The 27522-nt window shown below is 40.6% G+C and overlaps 1 protein-coding gene across 1 annotated transcript in view; it reads right to left on the bottom strand.

Annotated features, from left to right (window-relative positions):
• LOC120043873 (opioid-binding protein/cell adhesion molecule-like) overlaps positions 1-27522 on the bottom strand; it is a 265357-nt gene that overhangs the window by 127777 nt on the left and 110058 nt on the right. Inside the window, exon 2 of the mRNA XM_038988477.1 lies at positions 16499-16734. Within this exon, the coding sequence (XP_038844405.1) occupies positions 16499-16734 (236 nt within the window). The remainder of the gene's footprint in view (positions 1-16498; positions 16735-27522) is intronic.

The raw sequence follows: 27522 nt of genomic DNA, 5'->3' as shown, positions 1-27522 counted from the left end.
TGTCTCCTGGTAGCGCCTCCATGCTCTGGACACTACGCTGACAGACACAGCAAACCTTTTTGCCACAGCTCGCATTGATGTGCCATCCTGGATGAACTGCACTACCTGAGCCACTTGTGTGGGTTGTAGACTCCGTCTCATGCTACCACTAGAGTGAAAGCACCGCCAGCATTCAAAAGTGACCAAAACATCAGCCAGGAAGCATAGGAACTGAGAAGTGGTCTGTGGTCACCACCTGCAGAACCATTCCTTTATTGGGGGTGTCTTGCAAATTGCCTATAATTTCCACCTTTTGTCTATTCCATTTGCACAACAGCATGTGAAATTTATTGTCAATCAGTGTTGCTTCCTAAGTGGACAGTTTGATTTCACAGAAGTGTGATTGAATTGGAGTTACATTGTGTTGTTTAAGTGTTCCCTTTATTTTTTTGAGCAGTGTATATATATATACAGTATACTGTTGAAGTCGGAAGTTTACATACACCTTAGCCAAATACATTTAAACTCAGTTTTTCACAATTCCTGACATTTAAATCCAAGTAAAAAAATCCCTGTCTTAGGTCAGTTAGGATCACCACTTTATTTTAAGAATGTGAAATGTCAGAATAATAGTGGAGATAATGATTTATTTCAGCTTTAACTTCTTTCATCACATTCCCAGTGGGTCAGAAGTTTACATACACTCAATTAGTATTTGGTAGCATTGCCTTTAAATTGTTTAACTTGGGTCAAACGTTTCAGGTAGCCTTCCACCAGCATCCCACAATAAGTTGGGTGAATTTTGGCCCATTCCTCCTGACAAAGCTGGTGTAACTGAGTCAGGTTTGTAGGCGTCCTTGCTCGCACACGTTTTTTCAGTTCTGCCCACACATTTTTTATAGGATTGAGGTCAGGGCTTTGTGATGGCCACTCCAATACCTTGAATTTGTTGTCCTTAAGCCATTTTGCCACAACTTTGGAAGTATGCTTGTGGTCATTGTCCATTTGGAAGACCCATTTGCGACCAAGCTTTAACTTCCTGACTGATGTCTTGAGATGTTGCTTCAATATATCCACACAATTTTCCTTCATCACTATCTATTTTGTGAAGTGCACCAGTCCCTCCTGCAGCAAAGCACCCCCACAACATGATGCTGCCACCCCCGTGCTTCACGGTTGGGATGGTGTTCTTCGGCTTGCAAGCCTCCCCCTTTTTCCTCCAAACATAACGATGGCCAGCATGGCCAAACAGTTTTTGTTTCATCAGACCAGAGGAAATTTCTCCAAAAAGTACGATCTTTGTCCCCATGTGCAGTTGCAAACCATAGTTTGGCTTTTTTATGGCGGGTTTGGAGCAGTGGCTTCTCCTATGCTGAGCGGCCTTTCAGGTTATGTCGATATAGGACTCGTTTTACTGTGGATATAGATACTTTTGTACCTGTTGCCTCCATCATCTTCACAAGGTCCTTTGCTGTTGTTCTGGGATTGATTTGCACTTTTCGCACCAAAGTACGTTCATCTCTAGGAGACAGAACGCGTCTGCTTCCTGAGCGGTATGACGGCTGCATGATCCCATGGTGTTTATACTTGCGTACTATTGTTTGTACAGATTACTGTGGTACCTTCAGGCGTTTGGAAATTGCTCCTAAGGATGAACCAGACTTGTGGAGGTCTACAATTTTTTTTCTGAGGTCTTGGCTGATTTCTTTGATTTTCCCATGATGTCAAGCTTAGAGGCACTGAGTTTGAAGGTAGGCTTTGAAATACATCCACAGGTATACCTCCAATTGACTCAAATGACGCCAATTAGCCTATCAAAAGCTTATAAAACCATGACATAATTTTCTGGAATTATCCAAGCTGTTTAAAGGCACAGTCAACTTAGTGTATGTAAACTTCTGATCCACTGGAATTGTGATACAGTGAATGATAAGTGACATAATCTGTCTGTAAACAATTGTTGGAAAAATTACTTGTGTCATGCACAAAGTAGATGTCCTAACCGACTTGCCAAAACTATAGTTTGTTAACAATACATTTGTGGAGTGGTTAAAAAACAAGTTTTAATGACTCCAACCTAAGTCTATGTAAACTTCCGACTTCAACTGTTTACACTACCGTTCAAAAGTTTGGGGTCACTTAGAAATGTCCTTGTTTTTTAAAGAAAAGCATTTTTTTTGTCCTTTCAAATATCATCAAATTGATTATAAATGGAGTGTAGACATTGTTAATGTTGTAAATGACTATTATAGCTGGTAACGGCTGATTTTTAATGGACTATCTACATAGGCATACAGGAGCCCATTATCAGCAATCATCACTCCTGTGTTCCAATGGCACATTGTGTTAGCTAATCCAAGTTTATAATTTTAAAAAGCTAATTGATCATTAGAAAACCCTTTTGCAATTATGTTAGCACAGCTGAAAACTGTTGTTCTGATTAAAGAAGCAATAAAACTGGAATAAAACTACATTAGAGTGTCTACTTTAAGAAACAGATGCCTCACAAGTCATCAACTGGCTGCTTCATTAAATAGTACCCGCAAAACACCAGTCTCAACGTCAACAGTGAAGAGGCGACTCCGGGATGCTGGCCTTCTAAGCAGAGTTCCTCTCTCCACTGTCTGTGTTCCTTTTCCCATATTCATCTATTCTTTTTATTGGCCAGTCTGAAATATGGCTTTTTCTTTGCAACTCTGCCTAGAAGGCCAGCATCCCGTAGTCGCCTCTTCACTGTTGACGTTGAGACTGGTGTTTTGCGGGTACTATTTAATAAAGCTGCCATTGAGGACTTGTGAGGAGTCTGTTTCTCAAACTAGACACTCTAATGTACTTGTCCTCTTGCTCAGTTTCCTCTTTCTATTCTGGGTAGAGCCTTTGCGCTGTTCTGTGGAGGGAGTAGTACACAGCGTTGTACGAGATCTTCTGTTTCTTGGCAATTTCTCACCTTTATTTCTCAGAACAAGAATAGACGAGTTTCAGAAGAAAGGACTTTGTTTCAGGTCGTTTTGAGCATGTAATAGAACCCACAAATGCTGATGCTCCAGATACTCAACTAGTCTAAAGAAGGCCAGTTTTACTGTTCTTTAATTAGAACAACAGATTTCAGCTGTGCTAACATAATTGCAAAAGGGTTTTCTAATGATCAATTAGCCTTTTAAAATGATAAACTTGGATTAGCTAACACAACGTGCCATTGGAACACAGGAGTGATGGTTACTGATAATGGGACTCTGTACGCCTATGTAGATATTCCATTAAAAATCAGCAATTTCCAGCTACAATAGTAATTTACAACATTAACAATGTCTAACCTGTATTTCTGATCAATTTGATGTTATTTTAATGGACAAAAATGTGCTTTTCTTTCAAAAACAAGGACATTTCTAAGTAACCCCAAACTTTTGAATGGTAGTGTACATATTTATTTATACTCACGATTCCGACATTGCAAGTCCGAATATTTCTATATTTCTTAATTACATTCTTTTACTTTTTAGATTTGTGTGTATTGTTAGATATTACTGCACTGTTGGAGCTAGGAACACAAGCATTTCGCTACACCTGCAATAACATCTGCTAAATATGTGTATGTGACCAATACAATTAAATGTGATTTGTGTCATGAATGCGGTTGGCTCATCTTTAGCTTTACAGGTGCCTTATTCCTGGGGTTATCAGTGGACAAGGTCAATTTGCTGATTGATGTTTGCCTCTGGAGGCCTTCCCTCTGTGCAGGTTAACATGGATCTCCATTTCATTGGAGGTGGTAGAGGGGATTGCCTGCAGGGGCCAGAAGGACGACTAGAGCAGTACTGTCCCCATAGACTTTCTGATGTTTCGCTCTCCTGCCATAAAGGTAGCTTCCTAGCTTCCTGGTGCCAGTTCTGAGGAACTCCAATGTATCCCTCTCCCAACCCAAACTGCAGTGAGTGCACTTAGGCTGAAATGTTCCATTAGCTAAGTGAGCTAAAGCCTTGCTATTGAGTTGCATAGACCATGTTGATGTATATCATGTTGATGTTTAGCCGTCCACGATGTGTAGAAGTTTGTCTAAATAATAAATTAGACAACATTTGCTCATGCATTTACGCATTTCTAAAACATCTACAAGCACATGATGTGTTCTTCTGTCATACTGGTTTGCAGCACTGCACGTCTGAGTCTGGCGTAGGAGGTTGCTAGTAAGAGTTCATTGGGTTTCCTTTGAAAGAGGCTATCAGACAACTGGATCAGGTATGGAGAGTGTCTCAGTATGAGATATGCATGGTTCAGCATCTTTCAATGTAAGGGTAGCATGAAATACCTTGTAATGTGCAATACGATGCTTATTGTAGTAGGCATACATGCCTTTGTAAAATAGCTTTTTGTTGATGAAATTCCTGAGGTGTGCCCTTTAATAATCTTGCACTATTCTGCCTTCTGTGGTTTTATGTAATCCATTTTATGGCTTTATAGAATACACTTCATAATAACTATGGTTACATGCACACAATAAAATTACTATTGTGAGTAGTCATTAATATAAACTTTGATTCAACGTTTACATGTTTTGCAAGAAGAATGATTTCCACTAATAATTCTGTTTACATGGACACAACTGAAATCAGGCTTCCTGATGGGACTTCAGGAAATCCCCAATCAAAATAAATGTTCTACCCTCTCCGTACATACCGTTCCCGAATCAACCCTGTAGGATCCAGACCCGGTACGATCCAAGTGAGGGAAGCAGCAGAAAAGTCATGTTTTAAGATAATTTATTAACCAGAGCTGATAAAGCGTGAGATGAGGGAGAGGTGCCACTCTGGCAGGCAGGGGATGGACAGTAACCAACCAAGCCGACTCGCGCTGGAGTAGAGTAATAGCTGCTATAGCTAGATTATTTATCATCAAATATGATTACGTAGTACCTGTCATGGACTGCATCAAACCGGGAGAAGTTAGTTAAGATAGCTCATTTCTTTCTCTCTCTCTCTGCTGCAGTCACGTTCAGATCTGTATGGGCCTTCCAGACAAATCAGTTATAATTACACATACCCGAGACCTGTGACAATCATATCAGATCTGACCCAGACCCGTGACATTATGTAGAATTCTGGATCCGCTCAGGTCCCAGATCGGGTCTTGAGTATTCGGGTACTGGTGGATCCGTGAAGATCTCTAACGCAGAGTAAGGTGTTTACATGACTAATGCCATACTAGTCCTAATGCCATATGTCTAATTGTATCATGACTACTACTGATGTTTAATATCTAATTATTAGTGTGCATGTAAACATACGCAATGTTAAAAAGCCACAGATAAGTTATACCTCACAATGTGAGATCAGGGCTGAGAAACAAGTTACACTGAACAAAAATATAAACGCAACAACTTCAAAGATTTTACTGAATTACAGTTCATATAAGGAAAACCGTCAATCGAAATGAATTCATTAGGCCCTAATCTATGGATTTCACATGACTGCGAATACCGATATGCATCTGTTGGTCACAGATAGATACCTTAAACAAAACGTATGGGTGTGGATCAGAAAACCAATGTCACGCCCTGATCTGTTTCACATGTCCTTGTGCTTGTCTCCACCCTCCTCCAGGTGTTTCCCATCTTCCCCATTATCCCATGGGTACTGTATTGCGGTACTGTGAGTCATTATGTGTCTACCTGTCCCTTCAAGAGACCTATCTCATTGATAGGAATGAGTACTCTGGTGGGTCTTAAAGATGATTTTGCTTCTCCCCCTACTCGCCCCCCTCTCCATGCCACCCTGCGGTGGGGCGACCAGTCCAAGTCTCTCCAGATACTCATCAACTCGGAGGCCGATTATGAGTCTTATGGACGTTACGCTGGCATCCGAGCTGGGCATCCCTACACAACCCCTCTCCATTCCCATGAATTTTAGAGCGCTGGACGGGCGCCCTACAGGCCGGGTCACCCACCATACCACCCCCATCAACCTACGTGTGTCAGGGAACCACAGTGAGACGCTCCATTTCCTGCTAATTGAGTCTCCACAGGTGTCTGTGGTAATGGGATTCTCTTGGCTGCAGCAACACAATCCCTCGATTGACTGGTCTACTGGTGCCATCGTGGGCTGGAGCCCGTTCTGCCATGCCCATTGCCTGAAATCAGCTCTGCCTGCCCCGGGAGGTCTTCCTGGGGGCTTGGAAATTGCCCCGAACCTCTGCCATTCCCGTGGAGTACCAGGACCTCCAGGAGGGGTTCAGTAAGGCCCGGGCCACTTCACTTCCGCAAAACCGTGCGAGGTGCGCTGGCATGCCGCTATAGTCCCACGGCTACACCCCCGGAAGCCGAGACCTTTTCACCCTGCTCCAGAGTCATTAGCCCCTCTGCTGTTCGTCCTCTGTTGCCCCATACCCTCTGTATACTTCCTACTTGTCATGTGTCTAGATGTAAACCCATGTCTCACAGCCCTTTGTCTCCTGTTGCCTGCCGTCCTGTGCCTTTGCTCCTACTCTGGATTACTGACCTCTGCCTGACCTGACCCTGAGCCTGGCTACCGTCCTGTGCCTTTGCCACTACTCTGAATTATCAACCCCTGCCTGCCTTGACCTGTCGTTTTCCTGCCCCTGTTGCTGTAATAAACATTGTTACTTCAACACAGTCTGCATTTGGGTCTTACCTGAAACGTGAAAACCAATCAGTATCTAGTGTGACTACCATTAGCCTCATGCAGCATGACATATCTCCTTCACAAAGGCTGTGTGAAGTTGCTGGATATTTTCGGGAACTGGAACATGCTGTCGTACACGTCGATCCAGAGCATCCCAAACAATCTCAATGGGTGACATGTCTGGTGAGTATGCAGACCATGGAAGAACTGGGACATTTTCAGCTTCCAGGAATTGTGTACAGATCCTTGCGACATGGGACCGTGCATTATCATGCTAAAACATGAGGTGATGGTGGCGGGTGAATGGCACAACAATGAGACTCAGGATCTCGCCACGGTACAATGTCTCTGTGCATTCAAATTGCCATCGATGTGGCGCTCTGTTCACAATGTTGACATCAGCAAACGCTCACCCACACAATGCCATCTGCCCGGTGCAGTTAAAACCGGGATTCATGCATGAAGAGCACACTTCCCCAGTGTGCCAGTGGCCATCGAAGGTGAGCATTTGCCCACTGAATTCTGTTATGACGCCGAACAGCAATCAGGTCAAGACACTGGTGAGGAAGTCTCTAGATTTTGCTCGCCTGAAGTAGAGTATATTGTGATAAGTTGCAGGCCACACTACTTGCCTAGAGAGTTTTCAGCTATACTTTTCGTGGCTGTTTATTTACCACCACAGACAGATGCTGGCACTAAGACCGCACTCAGTCAGCTGTATAAGGACATAAGCTAACAGGAAACCAGAGGCGGTGCTCCTAGTGGCCGGAGACTTTAATGCAGGGAAACTTAAATCAGTTCTACCAAATATCCATCAATATGTTAAATGTGCAACCAGAGGGAAACAATTCTAGATCACCTGTACTCCACACACAGAGAAGCGTACAAAGCTCTCCCCTGCCCTCCATTTGGTAAATCTGAACACAACTCTATACTCCTGATTCCTGCTTACAAGCAAAAATTTAAGCAGGAAGCACCAGTGACTCGGTCTATGAAAAAGTGGTCAGATGAAGCAGATGCTAAACTACAGGACTGTTTTGCTATCACAGACTGGAACATGTTCTGGGATTCTTCCGATGGCATTGAGGAGTACAACACATCAGTCACTGGCTTTATCAATAAGTGCTTCGAGGACTTGGTCCCCACAGTGACTGTACGTACATACCCCAACCAGAAGCCATGGATTACAGGACACATTCGCACTGAGCTAAAGGATAGAGCTACCGCTTTCAAGGTGAGGGACTCTAACCCGGAAGCTTATAAGAAATCCTGCTATGCCCTGCGACGAACCATCAATCAGGCAAAGCGTCAATACAGGGCTAAGATTGAATCATACTACACCGGCTTCGACGCTCGTCTTATGTGGCAGGGCTTGAAAACTATTAAAGACTACAAAGGGAAGCACCGCCGCAAGCTGCCCAGTGACACGAGCGTACCAGACGAGCTAAATCACTTCTATGCTCGCTTTGAGGCAAGCAACACTGAGGCATGCATGAGAGCATCAGCTGTACCGGACAACTGTGTGATCACGCTCTCCGTAGCCGACGTGAGTAAGACCTTTAAACAGCTCAACATACACAAGGCTGCAGGGCCAGACGGATTACCAGGACGTGTGCTCCGGGCATGTGCTGACCAACTGGCAGGTGTCTTCACTGACATTTTCAACATGTCCCTGATTGAGTCTGTAATACCAACATGTTTCAAGCAGACCACCATAGTCCCTGTGCCCAAGAACACAAAGGCAACCTGCCTAAATGACTACAGACCCGTAGGACTCACGTCCGTAGCCATGAAGTGCTTTGAAAGGTTGGTAATGGCTCACATCAACACCATTATGCCAGAAACCCTAGACCCACTCCAATTTGCATACCACCGAAACAGATCCACAGATGATGCAATCTCCATTGCACTCCACACTGCCCTTTCCCACCTGGACAAAAGGAACACTTATGTGAGAATGCTATTCATTGACTACAGCTCAGCGTTCAACACCATAGTACCCTCAAAGCTCACCACTAAGCTAAGGATCCTGGGACTAAACACCTCCCTCTGCAACTGGATCCTGGACTTCCTGATGGGCCTCCACCAGGTGGTGAGGGTAGGTAGTAACACATCTGCCACGCTGATCCTCAACACTGGAGCGCGTTCTCAGTCCCTTCCTGTACTCCCTGTTCACCCACGACTGCATGGCCAGGCATGACTCCAACACCATTATTACGTTTGCAGACGACACAACAGTGGTAGGCCTGATCACCGACAACGATGAGACAGCCTATAGGGAGGAGGTCAGAGACCTGGCGGGTGGTGCCAGAATAACAACCTATCCCTCAACGTAACCAAGACTAAGGAGATTATTGTGAACTACAGGAAAAGTAGGACCGAGCACGCCCCCATTCTCATCGACGGGACTGTAGTGGAGCAGGTTGAGAGCTTCAAGTTCCTTGGTGTCCACATCAACAACAAACTAGAATGGTCCAAACACACCAAGACAGTCGCGAAGAGGGCACGACAAAGCCTATTCCCCCTCAGGAAACTAAAAAGATTTGGCATGGGTCCTGAGATCCTCAAAAGGTTCTACAGCTGCAACACGGAGAGCATCCTGACTGGTTGCATCACTGCCTGGTACGGCAATTGCTCGGCCTCTGACCGCAAGGCACTAGAGGGTAGTGCCTACGGCCCAGTACATCACTGCGGCTAAGCTGCCTGCTATCCAGGACCTCTACACCAGACGGTGTCAGAGGAAGGCCCTAAAAATTGTCAAAGACCCCAGCCACCCCAGTCATAGACTGTTCGCTCTACTACCACATGGCAAGCGGTACCGGAGTGCCAAGTCTAGGACAAAAAGGCTTCTCAACAGTTTTTACTCCCAAGCCATAAGACTCCTAAACAGGTTATCAAATGGCTACCAGTACTATTTGCATTGTGTGCCCCCCCAACCCCTCTTTTTACGCTGCTGCTACTCTCTGTTTATCATATATGCATAGTCACTTTAACTATACATTCATGTACATACTACCTCAATTGGGCCGACCAACCAGTGCTCCCGCACATTGGCTAACCGGGCTATCTGCATTGTGTCCCACCCACCACCCGCCAACCCCTCTTTTACGCTACTGCTACTCTCTGTTCATCATATATGCATAGTCACTTTAACCATATCTACATGTACATACTACCTCAATCCGCCTGACTAACCGGTGTCTGTATGTAGCCTCGCTACTTCTATAGCCTCGCTACTGAATATAGCCTGTCTTTTTACTGTTGTTTTATTTCTTTACCTACCTATTGTTCACCTAATACCTTTATTGCACTATTGGTTAGAGCCTGTATGTAAGCATTTCACTGTAAGGTTGTTGTATTCAGCGCACGTGTCAAATAAACTTTGATTTGATTTGAGCACGCAGATGAGCTTCCCTGAGATGGTTTCTGACAGTTTGTGCAGAAATTCTTCAGTTGTGCAAAGCCACAGTTTCATCAGCTGTCCGGTTGGCTGGTCTCAGATGATCCCACAGGTGAAGAAGCAGGATGTGGATGACCTGTGCTTACTCATGGTCTGCGGTTGTACTGCCACATGTCTAAAACAACGTTGGAGGTGACTTATGGTAGATAACATTAAATTATCTGGCTACAGCTCTGGTGGATGTTCCTTGCACGCTCCCTCAAAACTTTTTAGAGTGGCCTTTTATTGTCCCCAGTGCAAGGTGCACCTGTGTAATGTTCATGCTGTTTAATCAGCTTCTTGATATGCCACACCTGTCAGGTGGATGCATTATCTTGGCAAAGGAGAAATGCTCACTAACAGGGATGTAAACACATTTGTGAACAAAATCTGAGAGAATAAGCTTTTTGTGTGTATGGAACATTCCTGGGATCTTTTTTTTCAGCTCATGAAACATAGGAACAACACTTTATACGTTACAATTATATTTTTATTCAGTGTAGAATGACTAAGAATTCCTCAAGAGATAATAACTTGCATATCAGAGGTTCCAGGTTCAGAAGCATGGGTGAAGGTTACAGCTATGAAATCTTACTAAGAAACACATGTGAATGTTAGGAATTGCCAGGGCTTCCTATAAAGTCTGTCTTTTCTGTGAAAGTGGCATTGTTATCTTGTGAATACAAACTGTGATTCTCTCACTTCTCTCAGGTTTAAATGGTTGAGAGATAAATGTAGTCAAATGCCGCCTCTGCAATAATAACAACCTTGGTCCCCTTTGTAAGTATAAAGCCTTGTTACAATACTTCTTTGTGTTCTCTACCAAATTAAAAGTTTGAGGTTAAATCCAAGTTTCAGGTTTCTGTCTGGGGCTCCTGTACATTCTCCTTTGTTACTTATACCCTATTGAATTACTTCTGATCGATATCACAGATGGATGTTTCTGGAAGTGCATGCAGGTTTTCGCAAAGATATGGTTTTCCAGTTGGCGTCATTCTCAACCAAAATAGATGTAGCACTGACATTACAGCAATATCTAAGCCGATCATAATCCAAAATAGTCTTTACCAACAGAGGTTTAAAAGTTGGATTAAAACACCCATTTGCACGTTTTAATGTAACTCAGCAGAAGATCTATATATACAGTAATTATGAAAGAGACAAGAACAATCCTACTCTTACCTCTTCCCTGTGGTGTATAAATAAGCAGGATGCCAGAGAAGGTGGTGCGGAGAGAAATGTGATTTAAAAAAAAACATCTGTGAAGCATTTCATGGCTAAACACATCATGAAATATTAAAATGTCCTGGCACCCATGAGTCACCTTTGCTCTCACATAGCGTTCCTCAGAGCGCTGCTCTCCCATTGCAGTCCCTTTGGTTCATACAATAAAAGCCCCCCGACAAGTTCAGCCATGTTGTAGCCACCAACTTAAGAGTTGTGCAGTATCTGAGAGGGTCACGTTTAGGACGCATATAAAGTACAGGCGAAGGTCTGCCATCAGAAAACACAGCGGTTGGGAAAGCTGATTCCTTGTGTGAGTTATTTTTCTTTAGGCAGTGGCTGCGGAACCGACCTTTCAGGACCTTTCTTCCCGGTCAAACGTCCATGCAGCCTTCCAACCATTTGTTCTCCATCAGTTTCATGGGGATATGCATTTAGATCGTCTTGAGTTATACAGTGTTGATTCAAAATAACCTAAAGTGTTGTTTTGAATGATGTACAGTGAGTGAATTTTAGAGCAGATTCGGTTCAACTGTTACATAGCCTACCTGTGTATTTTGCCTAGCATTGTGCGCTGTTGAATTTTGGCCACATGAGAGAAATATGTGGTGGTGTTTTTGTCTTAGAGCAACGTTATACTATGCTATTATATTCAGTTCTGTTAGTGCCTTCAGAAAGTATTCATCCCCCTTGACTTATTCCATATTTTGTTTTGTTAAAGCCTGAATTCAAAATAGAGTAACATTAGAACTGCCTGGTCTTTCAGCCTATAAGTACCCACTAGAGAACGTTGCCGGGCGTTCCCTTTAGCATCAGATGCATATCAACCGGCAAGGTGCCAAAACATAAGCACCAACGTTTGATAAATAGTGCATCAACAATTGTAAAGCATGAATTGCCTGAATAAATATGTGTGGAAATATATCCATGTAAAAATATAACAACAACAGTTATTTGTTAAGATAGAATCAATGATATGTTTTGTACAATTCTACAAGTCCTAGTGAAAAACGTAGGCCGAAAGCTGAATTTTCGACACTTCAAGCAAATGACACAAACATTCTAAAGGTCTAATAAATACATTTCATACATGCTATTAGAATAATAATAATTTGGCTGTGTTTATATAGGTCTTAGGGAACATTAGAATAGTAAATAACTATTATTTCAAAGAACATTACAGCATTTTCTGTAGTTTATGTTACTCTAGGCTATAAGTAAAAATGAAAGTTGAAAGTTGAAGTCCATCACAAAGAGGTCTATTATAATTTCATTTTTGGCAGGTCTAAAGAAACATTGTGGAAATAAGAAAATGTTTTTAAAAGAAAACAGAATAGCATACTTTTATTAAAGTTTATTATGTTACTAGTATTTGCTTAGTACCCAGATTAATGCCGCCGGGTGAGTGGTCATGTGCTGATGCGTTCAGCACAGATATTCTTGGAAAAGTGACATTTGGAAATAAAGTGCCACCTCTTGAATGTTGAGTTATTAGACAAAGGTAGGTGCTACAGAAGCTGCAGAATATGCTGCTTCTGGTACTATACAGAAACATTTTACCTGCATGTGACTCTGAAGGAAGATTTGATAAAGTGATGCTCCTTTCCCTGCATCTGTCAATTACAACTTTGGTATAGTTCAGGTGTAGTTTCGATGTGCAAGCTGACTGAAATAGTTGTTTCCCGCTCATCAACTTGGATAGAATCAAGGATATGTTTTTTATTATTCTAAAGGCTTACTGCAACATTAATTTCCCTTACAATAAATATGATTAGTAAAAGAGTTAGTAAATAAAACAGTCCCGTAACAGATTATTTTTACAAAGTAAAACGTAAAAGAGAATGGTATCAACCCACAAGGCGCACAGTGAAATTATTAACATGAGCACTAACACTGATAAATATAGGCATAACTAAAACTCATTATTACACTATTGTTGTTGTACATTAAATCAACCTCTTCATCATTCAGTTAGGCCTAATTTAAATTGTAAGTAACGTGCACAATTATCACCCATTCATTCATTTGTCATTCATTCAGTGGGCTGGCATCGTTTGCTTCCCTTCACTCATCAACTCGGATAGAGTCAAGGATATGTTTTGCATTATTCTAAAGGAATACTGTAACATGTAAGCATGTTTTAGTTTCCCTTACAATACATTCAACTAGTAATAGAGTTATAGTAATTAAAACGGTCCCATAACAGCTTCTTTTTACAAAGTAAAACTTAAAAGAGAATGATATCAACGCACATGGAGCACGGTCAAATTATTTGCTATAAACATGAGTGTCAAAGCTGATATATAGGCATAACACAAACTCATCAATATTGTCTTCCTAAATTAAATCAACCTCTTCACCCTCCTTATCATTCAGTTAGGCCTAATTTAAATTCAATTGTGAAGTAAAGTACATGATTATCACCCATTCATCCATTTGTCATTCATTCAGTGAGGAGAGAGAATACGAATTAGCACCTGGCTAGGTACCAATGTCCCACATCGCGTCATTTTGGCGGGTTAAGTTGGCAATAGGTGTGGGAAAAAAGAGGAAAAAGGCTAAATACTTTTCTGATTGTGATTTCAAAAATCGGACAAATGAGCAATGTAAAATACAAACATTTAGGAAAAGTCAGGGAAGGAGTAGGACGTAGCTTTTGCCCTATTTTTTTACATTTACAAAATCAAACATCAGTGGCCGTTTGTGGTTCTAATGTTATAGATTTTTTGTCTCACCCATCTATAGACAATACCCCATAATGACAAAGTGAAAACATGTTTTTAGACATTTTTGCAAATTTATTGAAAATGAAATACAGAAATGTCTCATTTACATAAGTATTCACACCCCTGAGTCAATACTTTGTAGAAGCACCTTTGGCAGCGTCTTTCTGGGTAAGTCTGGGTAAGAGATTGCTTTCCACACCTGGATTGTGCAACATTTGCCCATTATTATTTTCAAAATTCTTCAAGCTCTGTTAAATGTGTTGTTGATCATTGCTAGACAACAATTTTCAGGTCTTGCCATAGATTTTCAAGTATATTTAAGTCAAACTCGGCCACTCAGGAACATTCACTGTATTCTTGGTAAGTAACTCCAGTGTGTATTTGGCCTTGTGATTTTGGTTATTATCCTGCTGAAATGTGAATTAATCTCCCAGTGTCTGGTGGAAAGCAGAGTGAACCAGGTTTCCCTCTAAGATTGCCTGTGCTTAGCTCCATTCTGTTTCTTTTTTTATACTGAAAAACGATTACAAGCATACCCATAACATGATGCAGCCACCACCATACTTGAAAATATGGAGAGGGGTACTCAGTAATGTGTTGTATTTGATTTTCCCCAAACATAACATTTTGTATTCAGGACAAACCGTTAATTGATTTCGTCAATTTTTTGCAGTATTACCTTGTTGCAAACAGGATGCATGTTTTGGAATATGTTTTATTCTGTACAGGCTTCCTTCTGTTCTGTCATTTAGGTTAGTATTGTGGAGTAACTACAATGTTGATGATCCATCCTCTGTTTTCTCACATCATAGTCATTAAACTCTGTAATTGTTTTAAAGTCACCATTGACCTCATGGTGAAATCCCTGAGTGGTTTCCTTCCTCTCCGGCAACTGAGTTAGGAAGGATACTATGGTGTTATTTGCATATTGCATCCTGATTGGCCATATGCTAATGAGGGCCTGTGGGAATGTAGGGGTTCATGAGGAAAGCATCACACTCTCTCATGTGGCTTGTAATGTGAAGCAACGTCAAGTTAGCAATACATTTGCCTTCATAAAGATACATCGTTGGTAGTTATTTTACTCACGTATAGACATGTCTGATTACACGACAAACACCTGTATCTTTGTATTGGCTGGGTGTATTGATACACCATCCAAAGTGTAATTAATAAATTCACCATGCTCAAAGGGATATTCAATGCCTGTGTTTTATTTTACCCATCTACCAATAGGTGTCCTGCTTTGCGAGGCATTGGAAATTTTCTCTGGTCATGCACAGTAAGTGATCCGGACATGTGCAGAAGGTTTGGGACCTTCAGCGCTCAGAAAAGAAGGTCAGAGAAAATGTCGGATCCGCAGCCACTCCGTTTTCTTTATCTTAAAACAAGCACCTTTACAATCTGATAGTGAAGTGTGAAAATATAATAAGGTAGCATTTAAATCAATCTGTAAATCAAGCTTCAATAATAAACAACAATAAAATATTCATTATATATTATGAAGAGTAATCATACAGTGTAGCTGACATTCTCATCAATGATCTGTTAATTACAGTTGGAAAAAACAATTTAAGTTCACTAATTTGTTCTGGGTTTACAGACTGAACAATTGTTTTAATCTGCATGCCACTGCTAATTAGGGAACATCTAATATTTTCAAATAAAATGCACTGGCTATTATTTTAGAAATGTTTCCTGTAATTAGTGTCAGGGCTAAATTCAAAAGGTTAATGAATAACAGATAATACATTGTTTTCTTAGCAAAATGTTCCATTTCCAAACAGGACAATAAACAATCCTTGGTGACTCTTGAGCAAGAAATAGCTATTGCCAAATTATGTCTAGTCCAGCAGTTATCAGTTGTTTTATGATTGCATACTATTGTCTGTTGTAGCGTTGGTCCCTTTCAAAATGCAAGATCCTGTCATCGTTAGTTTATCATGTTCAGTTTTAATTCAATGTTAAATGAGTGTGTCTACATGATCTGTACCTCAAAACCTGACAAAGGGCAGTGGTGCTAATTGTTTTTGGAAACTGAGCGTGAGGGAAATTGATTTCACTGTAAATTATAACAAAAGTCCAGGTATCGACAGCTGATTTAGCAAGCCCTTGCTCCGAAACTGGGGCACGGTTATCCAACTTGCTGTGCCCCCAAATCAATATCTATCAACGATCTGAAATGAAACCTAGATTAAATCCCAATTAATCTAAGGGAGTCACGTTTGGCGAGTTCCAGTTAATTACATCATCCTGGCAAAGGTTTTTCTTCTATTTATATATCATACCTCCCCACCGGTTAAGTCAAAACGATCACAGCCACGAGTTTGAAATATTGCATCTGTAAATTCAACACTAAAGTCAGACTACCATGCAAAGACAGTGATATCAATCAGCCCTGTAAGTCTAGATGCCAACTTGACTAAACTCTAATCGCAAACCCCAAGAGAACTATGGAAAATGGGCTGAATCTGACTGAAGAAAAAGTGCAGTACCTTGAACAATGAGATGCACTTTGGACGATTTGGGTTTGTTGCTCATGAGGATGGAGCACACGTAGGGCCCCTCGTCGTGTACATTCACGTTCTGGATCTTTATGCTGTACTCTGTCACGGGTGTGTTGTCCATTCGGACAACGCGAGGGTCCAGAGACCACTTGTCAGTGCCCGCATAAAGAATGGTGGTGCGATTGAGCCAAGCCACCCGCGATACCTTGCTGTCCACAGTACATCTGTGAGATAAAGAGAGAAAACAGAGAGAGAAGAGGATGAGTGTTAAGCATTCCAGCATATTTTTACAGTGGTCCATGGTGTTCATTCTATTGTAAAGCACAATCGAGTGATACTCATTGACTGATATGTCTGACTGATAATATTGTATGAGGATGTGGCTTTTGTATGACGTTTTTGATAAAGTAAGACCTTGGGCACTCTTATACAATATAATGATCTTCACCACTGTGGCTGGGGACCCACATGATGCGCATGCTTTTGTTTCAGACCAATACTATGCCCTTGAGTATTTGAATCAAGTCACCAGGATCTTGATAAAATAACTGACTTCATAGAGAGGATAGCTCTCAGTGAGGCTATACATCCACAATAGACTTTTATCTCTGGAGTGGCACACCAATACAAGTAATGTACACGGTTGAAGATTGTTCCTCTGTTAATCTGGGCTGGAATACTCATTGACAGTAGATGCATCTTGCATGATAACATATTCCTTGAGGTTTTGCATTGAAGGGGGATTGCAGAAGTGTGTTCAACAAGTTTCCTTTAATATAGCTTCTCATAACCTCTAATTGTGGCAGAGGTAGGTGTGTAAGAGTGTTGAATTGAGAAGTTCAAAACCCACTTAACAGACCTCCCACAAAGTTCCACTCCAGAACCTCTTCACCGCTATTTCCTAGGAGTCTGGGGGGTAAAACTTTACATTAAGTTGCCCCTATAACTATGCAACTATCACAGTAATAACCGTGTTAATAATTTAGTAGTTACATAATAGGGTTGATGTGGAATCAGTTCACACAATTGGAACAAGGACTGTGTAATTACACATTCACTTACTGAAAGTTATTCCACCTGTGTAACTACTGATGTTATTACATATTGTCTTGTTCCACTGTGTAACTAATGTTTTGTAATTACACGTTTGAAAGTCACCTGTGAGTTACCATGTTAATAACTCAAACCAAAATATGACCTTGTTACATGTAACTACTGTACAAGGTACCACTACCATTGAATCCACATGTAATAACAGGGTTGATAAATAGACTAGGACCTGGTGAAAACAATTGTAACCAGGCACATCCTGTCATTAACTACCAGTCATTTTAAATGTGTTTATTTCTGTGTTATGAACTGGTTCAAAGGCTATACAGAATCAAGTGTAATGTAAGAACGATGAAGTTACATAGGATATACTTAAGTATCATCTACAGTACCAGTCAAAAGTTTGGACACACCTACTTATTCAAGGGTTTTTCTTTATTTGTACTATTATCTATATTGTAGAATAATAGTGAATACATCAAAACTATGACATAACACATATGGAATCATGTAGTAACCAAAGAAGTGTTAAACAAATCAAAATATATTATATATTTGAGATTCTTCAAAGTAGCCACCTTTTGCCTTGATGACAGCTTTGCACACTCTTGGCATTCTCTTAACCAGCTTCACCTGGAATGCTTTTCCAACAGTCTTGAAGAAGTTCACACAAATGCTGAGCACTTGTTGGCTACTTGTCCTTCACTCTGCGGTCCAACTCATCCCAAACCATCTCAGTTGGGTTGAGTTCAGGTGAGTGTGGAGGCCAGGTCATCTGATGCAGCACTCCACTGTTAGTCCAGACAAGCCCTGGACTAACAATTGAGTAAAACAAGATTATGTTTTGGGATCTGATGGGGTACAACAGTTGAACTAAGCTCATGCGGTATTTATAAGTAACATTCCTCAAGAATCAATGAGTATGTATCATTTAGAAATGGATATACCAGTCGCAGATTGTCATTTTCAGTGAGTTTATACCCTATATTTTAACTATACTTGCGCATGTGTCCATTGATTGGTGGTAAATGTTTGCTCATAAATTCATTTTATTCACACTTAACACCAAATTACATACATGAGGCTTAATTAGAAGTGATTCATGCATTCTATGGAAATGAAACATATGCTTAGCATTTTACAAACAAATTCTGTCACAATTACCATGGTACATTGCTTTAAATGTCAGCACATGTGCAAATTTCCCATTTACACTGGGAACCTACGCCAAGTCCGATTTGTATATCCTTGGTATTCTCCGGTTACCAGGCCCTGTGGAAAAGCCCAGTCGAACCATGTATTTGAAAAAGAGAGAAGCCTAACAAACAAACAACGTGATTTAAATTCAGGACAGATTTTTGGATCATAACCTCCATGCCTAACCTTCAATGAACTTCAGTGGAGGAATATCATAACGCTCATAATTCCATTTCCACTTCCACTGCATACTAAACAGGGACAGAGGAGAGCAAGAAAGGGAAGGGTGGGAGTACAGCTACAGTGGTGTATCTGACAGTATTTGCAGACAGATATCAAAACTATTGGAGAACTGTACTTCTGTACAAACGTGCAATGCAAATCTAAGGCTAAAGGTTAATGTATGTGATTGAAGTATTACCTAAGGAAAAGCAAAATAACAATATTCAGCAGTATAACAAAAGTTAATTCTATTGACAAAAGGCCAACAACCTTTGCTCTGTCCAGAAATGCAGCCTTATAGGATTGTTTTAGTGCAGTGAGTCTTTGTTCACTTTGCAATCTCTCATCATATCATATTTGTTCTGAAAAATTGGTTATGCATTTTATCTGACAGGATAAATAACTGACTATGGAGTCCCATTATGATCTGTAGATTGTAGACCATCAGCAATCCCCACTAGATTCATTAGTCAACTGCCACTCTGTTGGCATGCAGTTACTAAGTCGTCTTTGTTGTAATCAATGTTCAAGTTTATTTCATGAAGTTAAAGAAGTCCGAGTAGACGGGCAGAGACAACAGTACCATCCTCCCGTTTCTCTTAAACTAGTTACTACTACCCTTGCTGTAAAAGTTTGTTCCATGCTGCAGTTAATGAAACTGGCAGTAAGTGTTTATTAAGTTGAATATGTACAGAGCAGAGATCTCCAACGTTGGTCCTGGTGAGCTACTGAGTATACAGGCCTTCAGTCAGAACCACGATTAGTTTCATTAGAATACAACATTTCCTCTTCTTGTAATTGAAATACTCATGTATAGCCACTCAAGTCATTCAATTTTTTGACTGAGAGACTTCACATTTATTGTTAATCTAAACAACGTCACAATTCATTTTCAAATCAGCTACATCACTACGTGACCACTTTAAACATGAAATTAAATGTTGAGTTTGCGCATACCCAAAACAATCAGCTATACTGTAGATTTGAGAAAAAAAAAATTTGCTTTGACTCTTGGAATAATATCTCGTCCGAACGACTTGGTCGTTTGCACGACTTCATTGATTGTTTTGTCTAATTAGGCCTAATTTGTTATGCAGCAACAGTGACCGTTGCTGCAGCCATTAATTCAATGATTATATCCATTGATATGATTATTCATTAAAAGCTATTTGATAGGTCTGCTTTTGAATGCATGTATGTGGGCCAAGAAGATCTCACAGTTTTACCAATTTCACTTCAGATTCTGATGTTTATCCACATTTCTCCAAATGGACAATTTTCAAGTTGATCCAAATGTCACATTCCAAAGTGTTTCCCTGGGTTGCTCCTCCTGCTCAGCATCATCCTTCCGAGGGTCGCAGGGTTACTCTTCCTGCTCAGCATAGTCCTACCGAGGGTCGCGTGTTCGATCCCAGTGGTAGTGATACCCTATCCCAAACCTTAACTCTTAACTAAGGCATTCGGAATTAATAAAGGATGACGCTGAGCAGGGGGGAGAAGTAACCCAGGGTGTCAAAAACACTTTCACATTTTACGTTTGGAGCAACTTCGAAATTTGACGTATTAATACTACGTATTAATTGGGGAATGGACTCCACAAGGAGTCGAATGCATTCCACAGGGATGCATTCCACAATTCCACAATGCTTCCCACAGTTGTGTCATGTTGGCTGGATGTCCTTTGGGTGGTGGATCTTTCTTGATACACGCGGGAAACTGTTGAGCATGAAAAACCCAGCAGCGTTGCAGTTCTTGACACAAACTGGTGCGCCTGGCACCTACTACCTCGTTCAAAGGCACTAAAATCTTTTGTCTTGCACATTCACCTTCTGAATGGCACACAAACAATCCATGTCTCAAGGCTTAAAAATATCCTCTTCATCTACAATGATTGAAGTGGATTTAACAAGTGACATCAATAAGGGATCATAGATGGATTCACCTAGATTCACCTGGAAAGACCAGGTATTCTTAATATTTTGTATACTCTGTGAAAACTGCTCTTCCTTCAAAAAGCAAGGCATGAAATTATGATACGTTATTTATTGGGTGTTCAGCAGTGTTGGATGTGTACACATTCTCACTGCATCTTACTGTAATATCACAATTAATGATAGGGAAAATATGATAGCTGTCAGAGTCGCTTGTAACCCCGTGTCGTGGCTTTTGCTTCGCAGTACAATGGTGGGTGTCAACGTGAACCGCTGACAGCAAAAACTGTCAGATTCACTGTGTTCTCTGTGTTCACCCCATTCAATCAGCATTCCAAGAGAGGATTAAATGGGTGTTAACAGAGTAAAACATGGAGATGTGAAGAGTGTACAGAATGTTTGAAATGCAACGAATGACCCAAGGTTGGAAGTATTATATGGGCATTGAACTTTTTTTTTTTTTTTTTTACAAATCAGATCTTGTGACTCCAGTATAGTTCAAATAGTACAATGCCTACACAAATTGTGTTTCTGATAAACTACAGTAAGAAGGCAAAATAAGGATTCTGCAGCAATACAGACTAAAGCCCTCTTTAAGAATTAGAAACAGTTTGACAACAACACAGCAAGTGAGTACATTTTATTCACAGGACATTCTCTAAAGAAGCATCTAATTAACCATGAGTGCTAATGTGCAGCAGAAGTGTAGGCAAGGGGATTGGAACCAATGACAACTACAAGATTAAACAGCTCTCAATGATCTCAGACACTCTGACGTCGCTTGGCAATGACTGCATTCACAAACAAAAGAGTCATTCCATTTGATTTCAATCACTTTTTGACCGCAGCCCTTTTGATTTGAACAAAATTTTCTATACATATTTCCCAACGGTAGAAGTGGTCAGAAAGTTACTTTTTTAAAACCTAATTTCCCAAACATTCCGGAGATAGAGGTGCTCAAAGTTCACCCATTTTGCATACCCCATGATACCAAGAGACATCCACGCCTTCATCACCCACAAAGATTAACATTTGAGTTTGATATAATTTAAAAGCTTACAAACAAACTATACAGAACTAAAATAGAAACACAACATGCAACAATTTCAACGATTTTAATTAGTTAGTTCATATAAGGAAATGTATGTAAGTTTTATAAATTATATAAGTAAATCAGTCAATTGAAATGCATTCATTAGACCATAATCTATGGATTTCACATGACTGGGCAGGGGGGCAGCCATGGGTGAGCCTGGGAGGGCACAGGGCCACCCACTTGGGAGGAAGGCCCACCCACTGGGGAGTCAGGGAAAGCCAATCAGAATGAGTTTTTCCCCACAAAAGGGCTTTATTATTATTATTACTTTATTTATAAATTCTCTGGCAACAGCTCTGGTGGACATTCCTGCAGTCAGTATGCCAATTGTATGCTTCCTCAAAAATTGAAACATCTGTGTCATTGTGTTGTGCGGCAAAAATTCACATTTTAGAGTGGCCTTTTATTGTCCCAGCACAAGGTGTACCTGTGTAATGGTCATGCTGTTTAATCAGCTTCTTGATATGCCACATGTGTCAGGTGGATGGATTATCTTGGTAATGGAGAAATGCTCGCTAACAGGAAAATAACACATTTCTTCACACCATTTGTGTCACGTTCCTGACCTTATTTCCTTTGTTTTGTCTTTATTTAGTTGGTCAGGACGTGAGCTGGGTGGGTATAGTCTATGTTCTATGTTTCTAGGTTAGGTTTGTCTTATTGGCCTGATATGGTTCTCAATCAGAGGCAGGTGTTTTACATTGTCTCTGATTGGGAACCATATTTAGGTTGCCTGTTTTCACTATTGGTTTGTGGGTGATTGTTCCTGTTCGTGCGTTCATGTGTTTTATGTTCACTAGTTCAGGACTATAGCTTCATTGGTTTTCGTCTGTTTATTGTTTTTGTTCGTATTGAAAAAGTATTCCAATAAATATGGAAACGTACCACGCTGCGCTTTGGTCCTCCTCTCTTTCCACCGACGAAAGTCGTTACAATTTGAGAGAAATAAGCTTTTTGTGCATATGGAAAATGTCTGGGCTCTTTAATTTCAGCTCATGAAACCAACACTTTACATGTTGTGTTAATATATATATATTTTAAATAAAACTTGTAATTTTAGAACCTTTAATGTCAATTATCTTAAAACGTGTAAACTCCGATTTATTTTTCATTTTCACATATGTTGTAGCTCAGACCCTAATTTACATGATCTGGGGTGTTTGTGTAGTGCCCGCTATCGTTTGAGACACAGCATGGTCTTGAATACAGGGTGGTTGTCATTTCAATCATAGAGATTCATAGAATGGACCTATCCCTTCAGATCTCTGCAATTTAGCTGGTTCACCATTTAAATTTTAATTGAATTTAAATTGTAAATTTCAATTACTACCACAAAGATGGCCACTGGTCCACCCACGTTGAATGTCAACTTAAAATGGGAATGTCTATTATCTATATTTACTATATGATTGCAACAGGTTTCCTATGGAAGGCTGACATAATAAAAAATATTCCCATTCAAGTCAAAATTCCCCGATGTGTGGACCTCCAACCATCTTTGTGGTACCATTTAAAAGTTGACATGTCAATTTTATTCCCATTTTAGTACATTTATCAGCTCCAGAATGACACCAACCCTGTATTCCAATGCATGTTGTGTCTCAACCGATGGCGGGCACAACATAAAATATCAGTTTCGCATTTTAGATAATTGACGTTAAACAGATATATAACACATTATAACGTTTGTCATAAGCCGTCATAAGTAGGTTTCAATAGTTTTCAGTCACATCATGACATGTTATAAAACCGGTTATAATGACTGTTAAAAATGACTGTTCATCCTGTTGTCATAAGCTCCAATGTCAACTGTTAATAACAACTGCTATCATATAGCCTGCATGACAACTTATGTCATATGTTAGTACATGCAGTCTACATACAGATGTTATAACAGGGTGTTATGTAATTTACTAACCTCTGTGTCACATTAATACATTGAATGAAATGATGGGTGTCATAACCATGTCATATGCCCTCAGAGTGTGTATTGACACCTTAAGTATAGTTACATTAATTAATGTGTTCATACCACAGGATGAGTTGTGAGTATCACATAACTTTACCATTCAAATTATCTATTTTTTTAAGGACACATTATAATACCAGCAACTTGACAAGAAAACACAGTAACACTATTTTAAGGTACACCTATTAGCCACTACTTAGTAGTGTGTATATAAGTAGCTAATAAGTAGTTATTCTATGTTATTAGTCATGTATTAGGCCTTAATTAAGTATTGTCTTATAAAAACATTATACTGTAAGTCAATTTACTGGTCAATCATTAATAACTTCATTGTTAGCCATAAAAAATACGTATTAATTGTTAATTCATTCAAGATACACAAGAAACAGACTCTTAGTAAGCTGTCTCAATATGGGACTAATACGGACATAGTACCTAAAAATGTGTTCCTTATTCTGAAGTGTGACCAAATTTTGACTTGCATAAAACATGTCCAGCAATGATGTCATTGGACAGAAAGGGGCACACCTTCCCACATATTTGTCATACAGCCAACATTCAAGTCAAAGTTTGATGTAAACATGACTAAACTTCCTTAAACTTCCATATACTGTATATGAATGCTGGCTGTATGGCGTATATTATGTCACATGAAACATAAAGGGTCACACCTCCCCACACTCAGGAGCAAAAGCATACAATGCTTGCATGAAACTGAAAATGTTTGTCATTTTATGAAATAAGAAATGTATTCATATATATGCCATATAGCCAACAATCAAGTACACATTTGACATGAACAATTAGCATCTAAACTTCCATAGTGTGTCTTCAAATCAGAATGACCATAATATTATTAATAATTGTGGCAAGTATATCTATGGACGTTTCGTGGCTAATTGTTGACGTCACATTTTCATTTGCGCTGGGATTCATTCTGATTGCGCATTGAAGCATGATTGACTTTTACAGGTAATTTATTGCTAGCTGTTCTGGCCTCCTGAGTGGCGCAGCGATCTAAGGCACTGCATTGCAGTGCTGAAGTGTCACTACAGCCTCGGGTTTGATGCCAGGCTGTGTCACAGCCATCCGTGACCGGGAGACCTATGAGGCGACACACAATTGGCCCAGCATCGTTAGGGGAGGGTTTGGCCGGCCGGGATTTCCTTGTCTCATTGTGCTCTAGCGACTCCTTGTGGTGGGCTGGGTGCCTGCAAGCTGACTTCGGTCGTCAGTTGGACAATGTTTCCTCCGACACATTTGGTGCGGCTGGCTTCCGGGTTAAGTGAGCAGTGTGTCAAGAAGCCATGCAGCTTGGCAGGGTCGTGTTTCGGAGGACGCATGGCTCTCAACCTTCTCTTCTCCCGAGTCTGTAGGGGAGTTGCAGCGATGAGACAAGACTGTAACTGTAACTTCTAAAAATAATAACAATAATAATAATGCTAGCTGTTTCTGTAGACTTCCAGTCATTGCTCAAATGCTAGTTATTAATGCTAACATCCTTCATATTGGACACCAGGGGTTGGAAGCGGTTCAGGGAACAGAACCAAAAACCGAAAAAGAACACGAAACCTATCCATACTGATCCGGAAAACAGAACCATTATTTTAAAAGCATGGGAACCGGCTAATAACATTATTTTACATCCCAGGCAAAAGAATGCAACAAAGCGCTTATGTAAAGCCCTCACTCTGTCACTCAGAAACGTATTCCAGTGTCTGTCTGCAAGCTGAAAATCTTTGCCAGTGTGTCTGCGTGTTTAGGCTACCTGCCCCTCCCTACTGACATTACAACTGTGATTCAGAAGATCGAGAGAGAGATTTTTAATTAGCTAGAGAAGAATGGATTACATTTTCCAATGCCAGTTAAGGATACTATAGGCCTAGTTATCAGGTTTCTCTAGCTCAAAGGACATTCAAAGTTCCTCCATAGAACCTGCTCCTCCTAGGTATAATTCTGTGGAGCTAATTTAGATAATGCACGTTATAACAAGATGCCCAGCGCTTCAAGCATTCTCCTCAACCCTCTCTTGCTCTCTCCCCAACCGCATCTTGCGCCTTTGGTTACACTTGTCTTTCCATCACGCATGTAAACAACTAGCTTGCCTACTCTATTGTAATATAATGAGCTAAATGTAAAAAAAACAGGTTAAAAGGAACGGAATAAATATTTTCTGGTTCTGGTTACTTTTTCTGGTTGGAACAGGTTCAGGACTTTATTTTGCTGGTCAGAACAGTGGAATGGAACAAAAAAATGTGTGGTTGTGTTCAGAATGAAACGATTGGGAAATAATTTCACTTTCCAACCTCTGCTGGACACAGAGACATACAAATGATATCATCTGACTCTGGGGAAGTAATTAAAGGGCTTCATTGCCAAAATCTCCAACTATCCCTTTAAAAAGTGCATCGTCAACATTGTGCGATCAGATTGAATCCCAACCTCAAATGTGTTGGCTATATGACAGGTAAATTAATCAATTTCTTATCTAATGAAACTACACAAATCCTCAGTTCCAGGCAAACAATATATGCTGTTGCTCACACCAATCTCGACAAACCATTTATGTATGGGCCTCGCTTTGTGCATGAGGGTATTATCATGCTGAAATAGGAAAGCGCAGAAACAGAAAAGTTGGAAGCACTGAATCGTCTAGAATGTCATTGTATGCTGTAGCGTCAAGATTTCCCTTCACTGGAACTAAGGACCATTATTCCTCTTCCACCAAACTTTACAGTTGGCATTATGGTAGCAATCTCCTGCTATCCGCCAATCCCAGATTTGTACGTCAGACTGCCAGATGGTGAAAGGTGATTCATCACACCAGAGAACGCATTTCCACTGCTCCAGAGTTCAATGGCGGCGAGCTTTACACCACTCCAGCTTGGCCATGGAAACCCATTCCATGAAGCTCCCGACGAACAGTTCTTGTGCTGATGTTGCTTCAAGAGGTAGTTTTGAACTCGGTAGTGAGTGTTGCAACCGAGGACAATATTTACACACTACCTGCTTCAGCACTCGGCGGTCCCGTTCTGTCAGCTTGTGTGGCCTACCACTTCACGGCTGTGCCGTTTTTGCTCCTAGATGTTTCCACTTCACAATGAAAGCACTTACAGTTGACCGGGACAGCTCTAGCAGGGCAGACATTTCACAAACTGACTTTTTGGAAAGGTGGCATTGTATTACGGTGCCACGTTGAAAGTCAATGAGCTCTACAGTAAGGGCATTCTAGTGCCAATGTTTGTCTATGGAGATTGCGTGGCTGTATGCTCGATTTTATACACCTGTCAGCAATGGGTGTGGCTGAAATAGCCGAATCCAGTCATTTGAAGGGGTGTCCTCATACTTTGTATATACAGTCGTGGCCAAAAGTTTTGAGAATGACACAAATATTAATTTCCAAAACGTTTACTGCTTCAGTGTCTTTAGACATTTTTGGCAGATGTTACTATGGAATACTGAAGTATAATTACAAGCATTTCATAAGTGTCAAAGGCTTTTATTGACAATTACATGAAGTTGATGCAAAGAGTCAATATTTGCTGTG

Source organism: Salvelinus namaycush, chromosome 3, assembly GCF_016432855.1.
Source record: "Salvelinus namaycush isolate Seneca chromosome 3, SaNama_1.0, whole genome shotgun sequence".
NCBI classification, from domain to species: Eukaryota; Metazoa; Chordata; class Actinopteri; order Salmoniformes; family Salmonidae; genus Salvelinus; species Salvelinus namaycush.
This window is presented reverse-complemented; position numbering and strand designations above follow the sequence as displayed.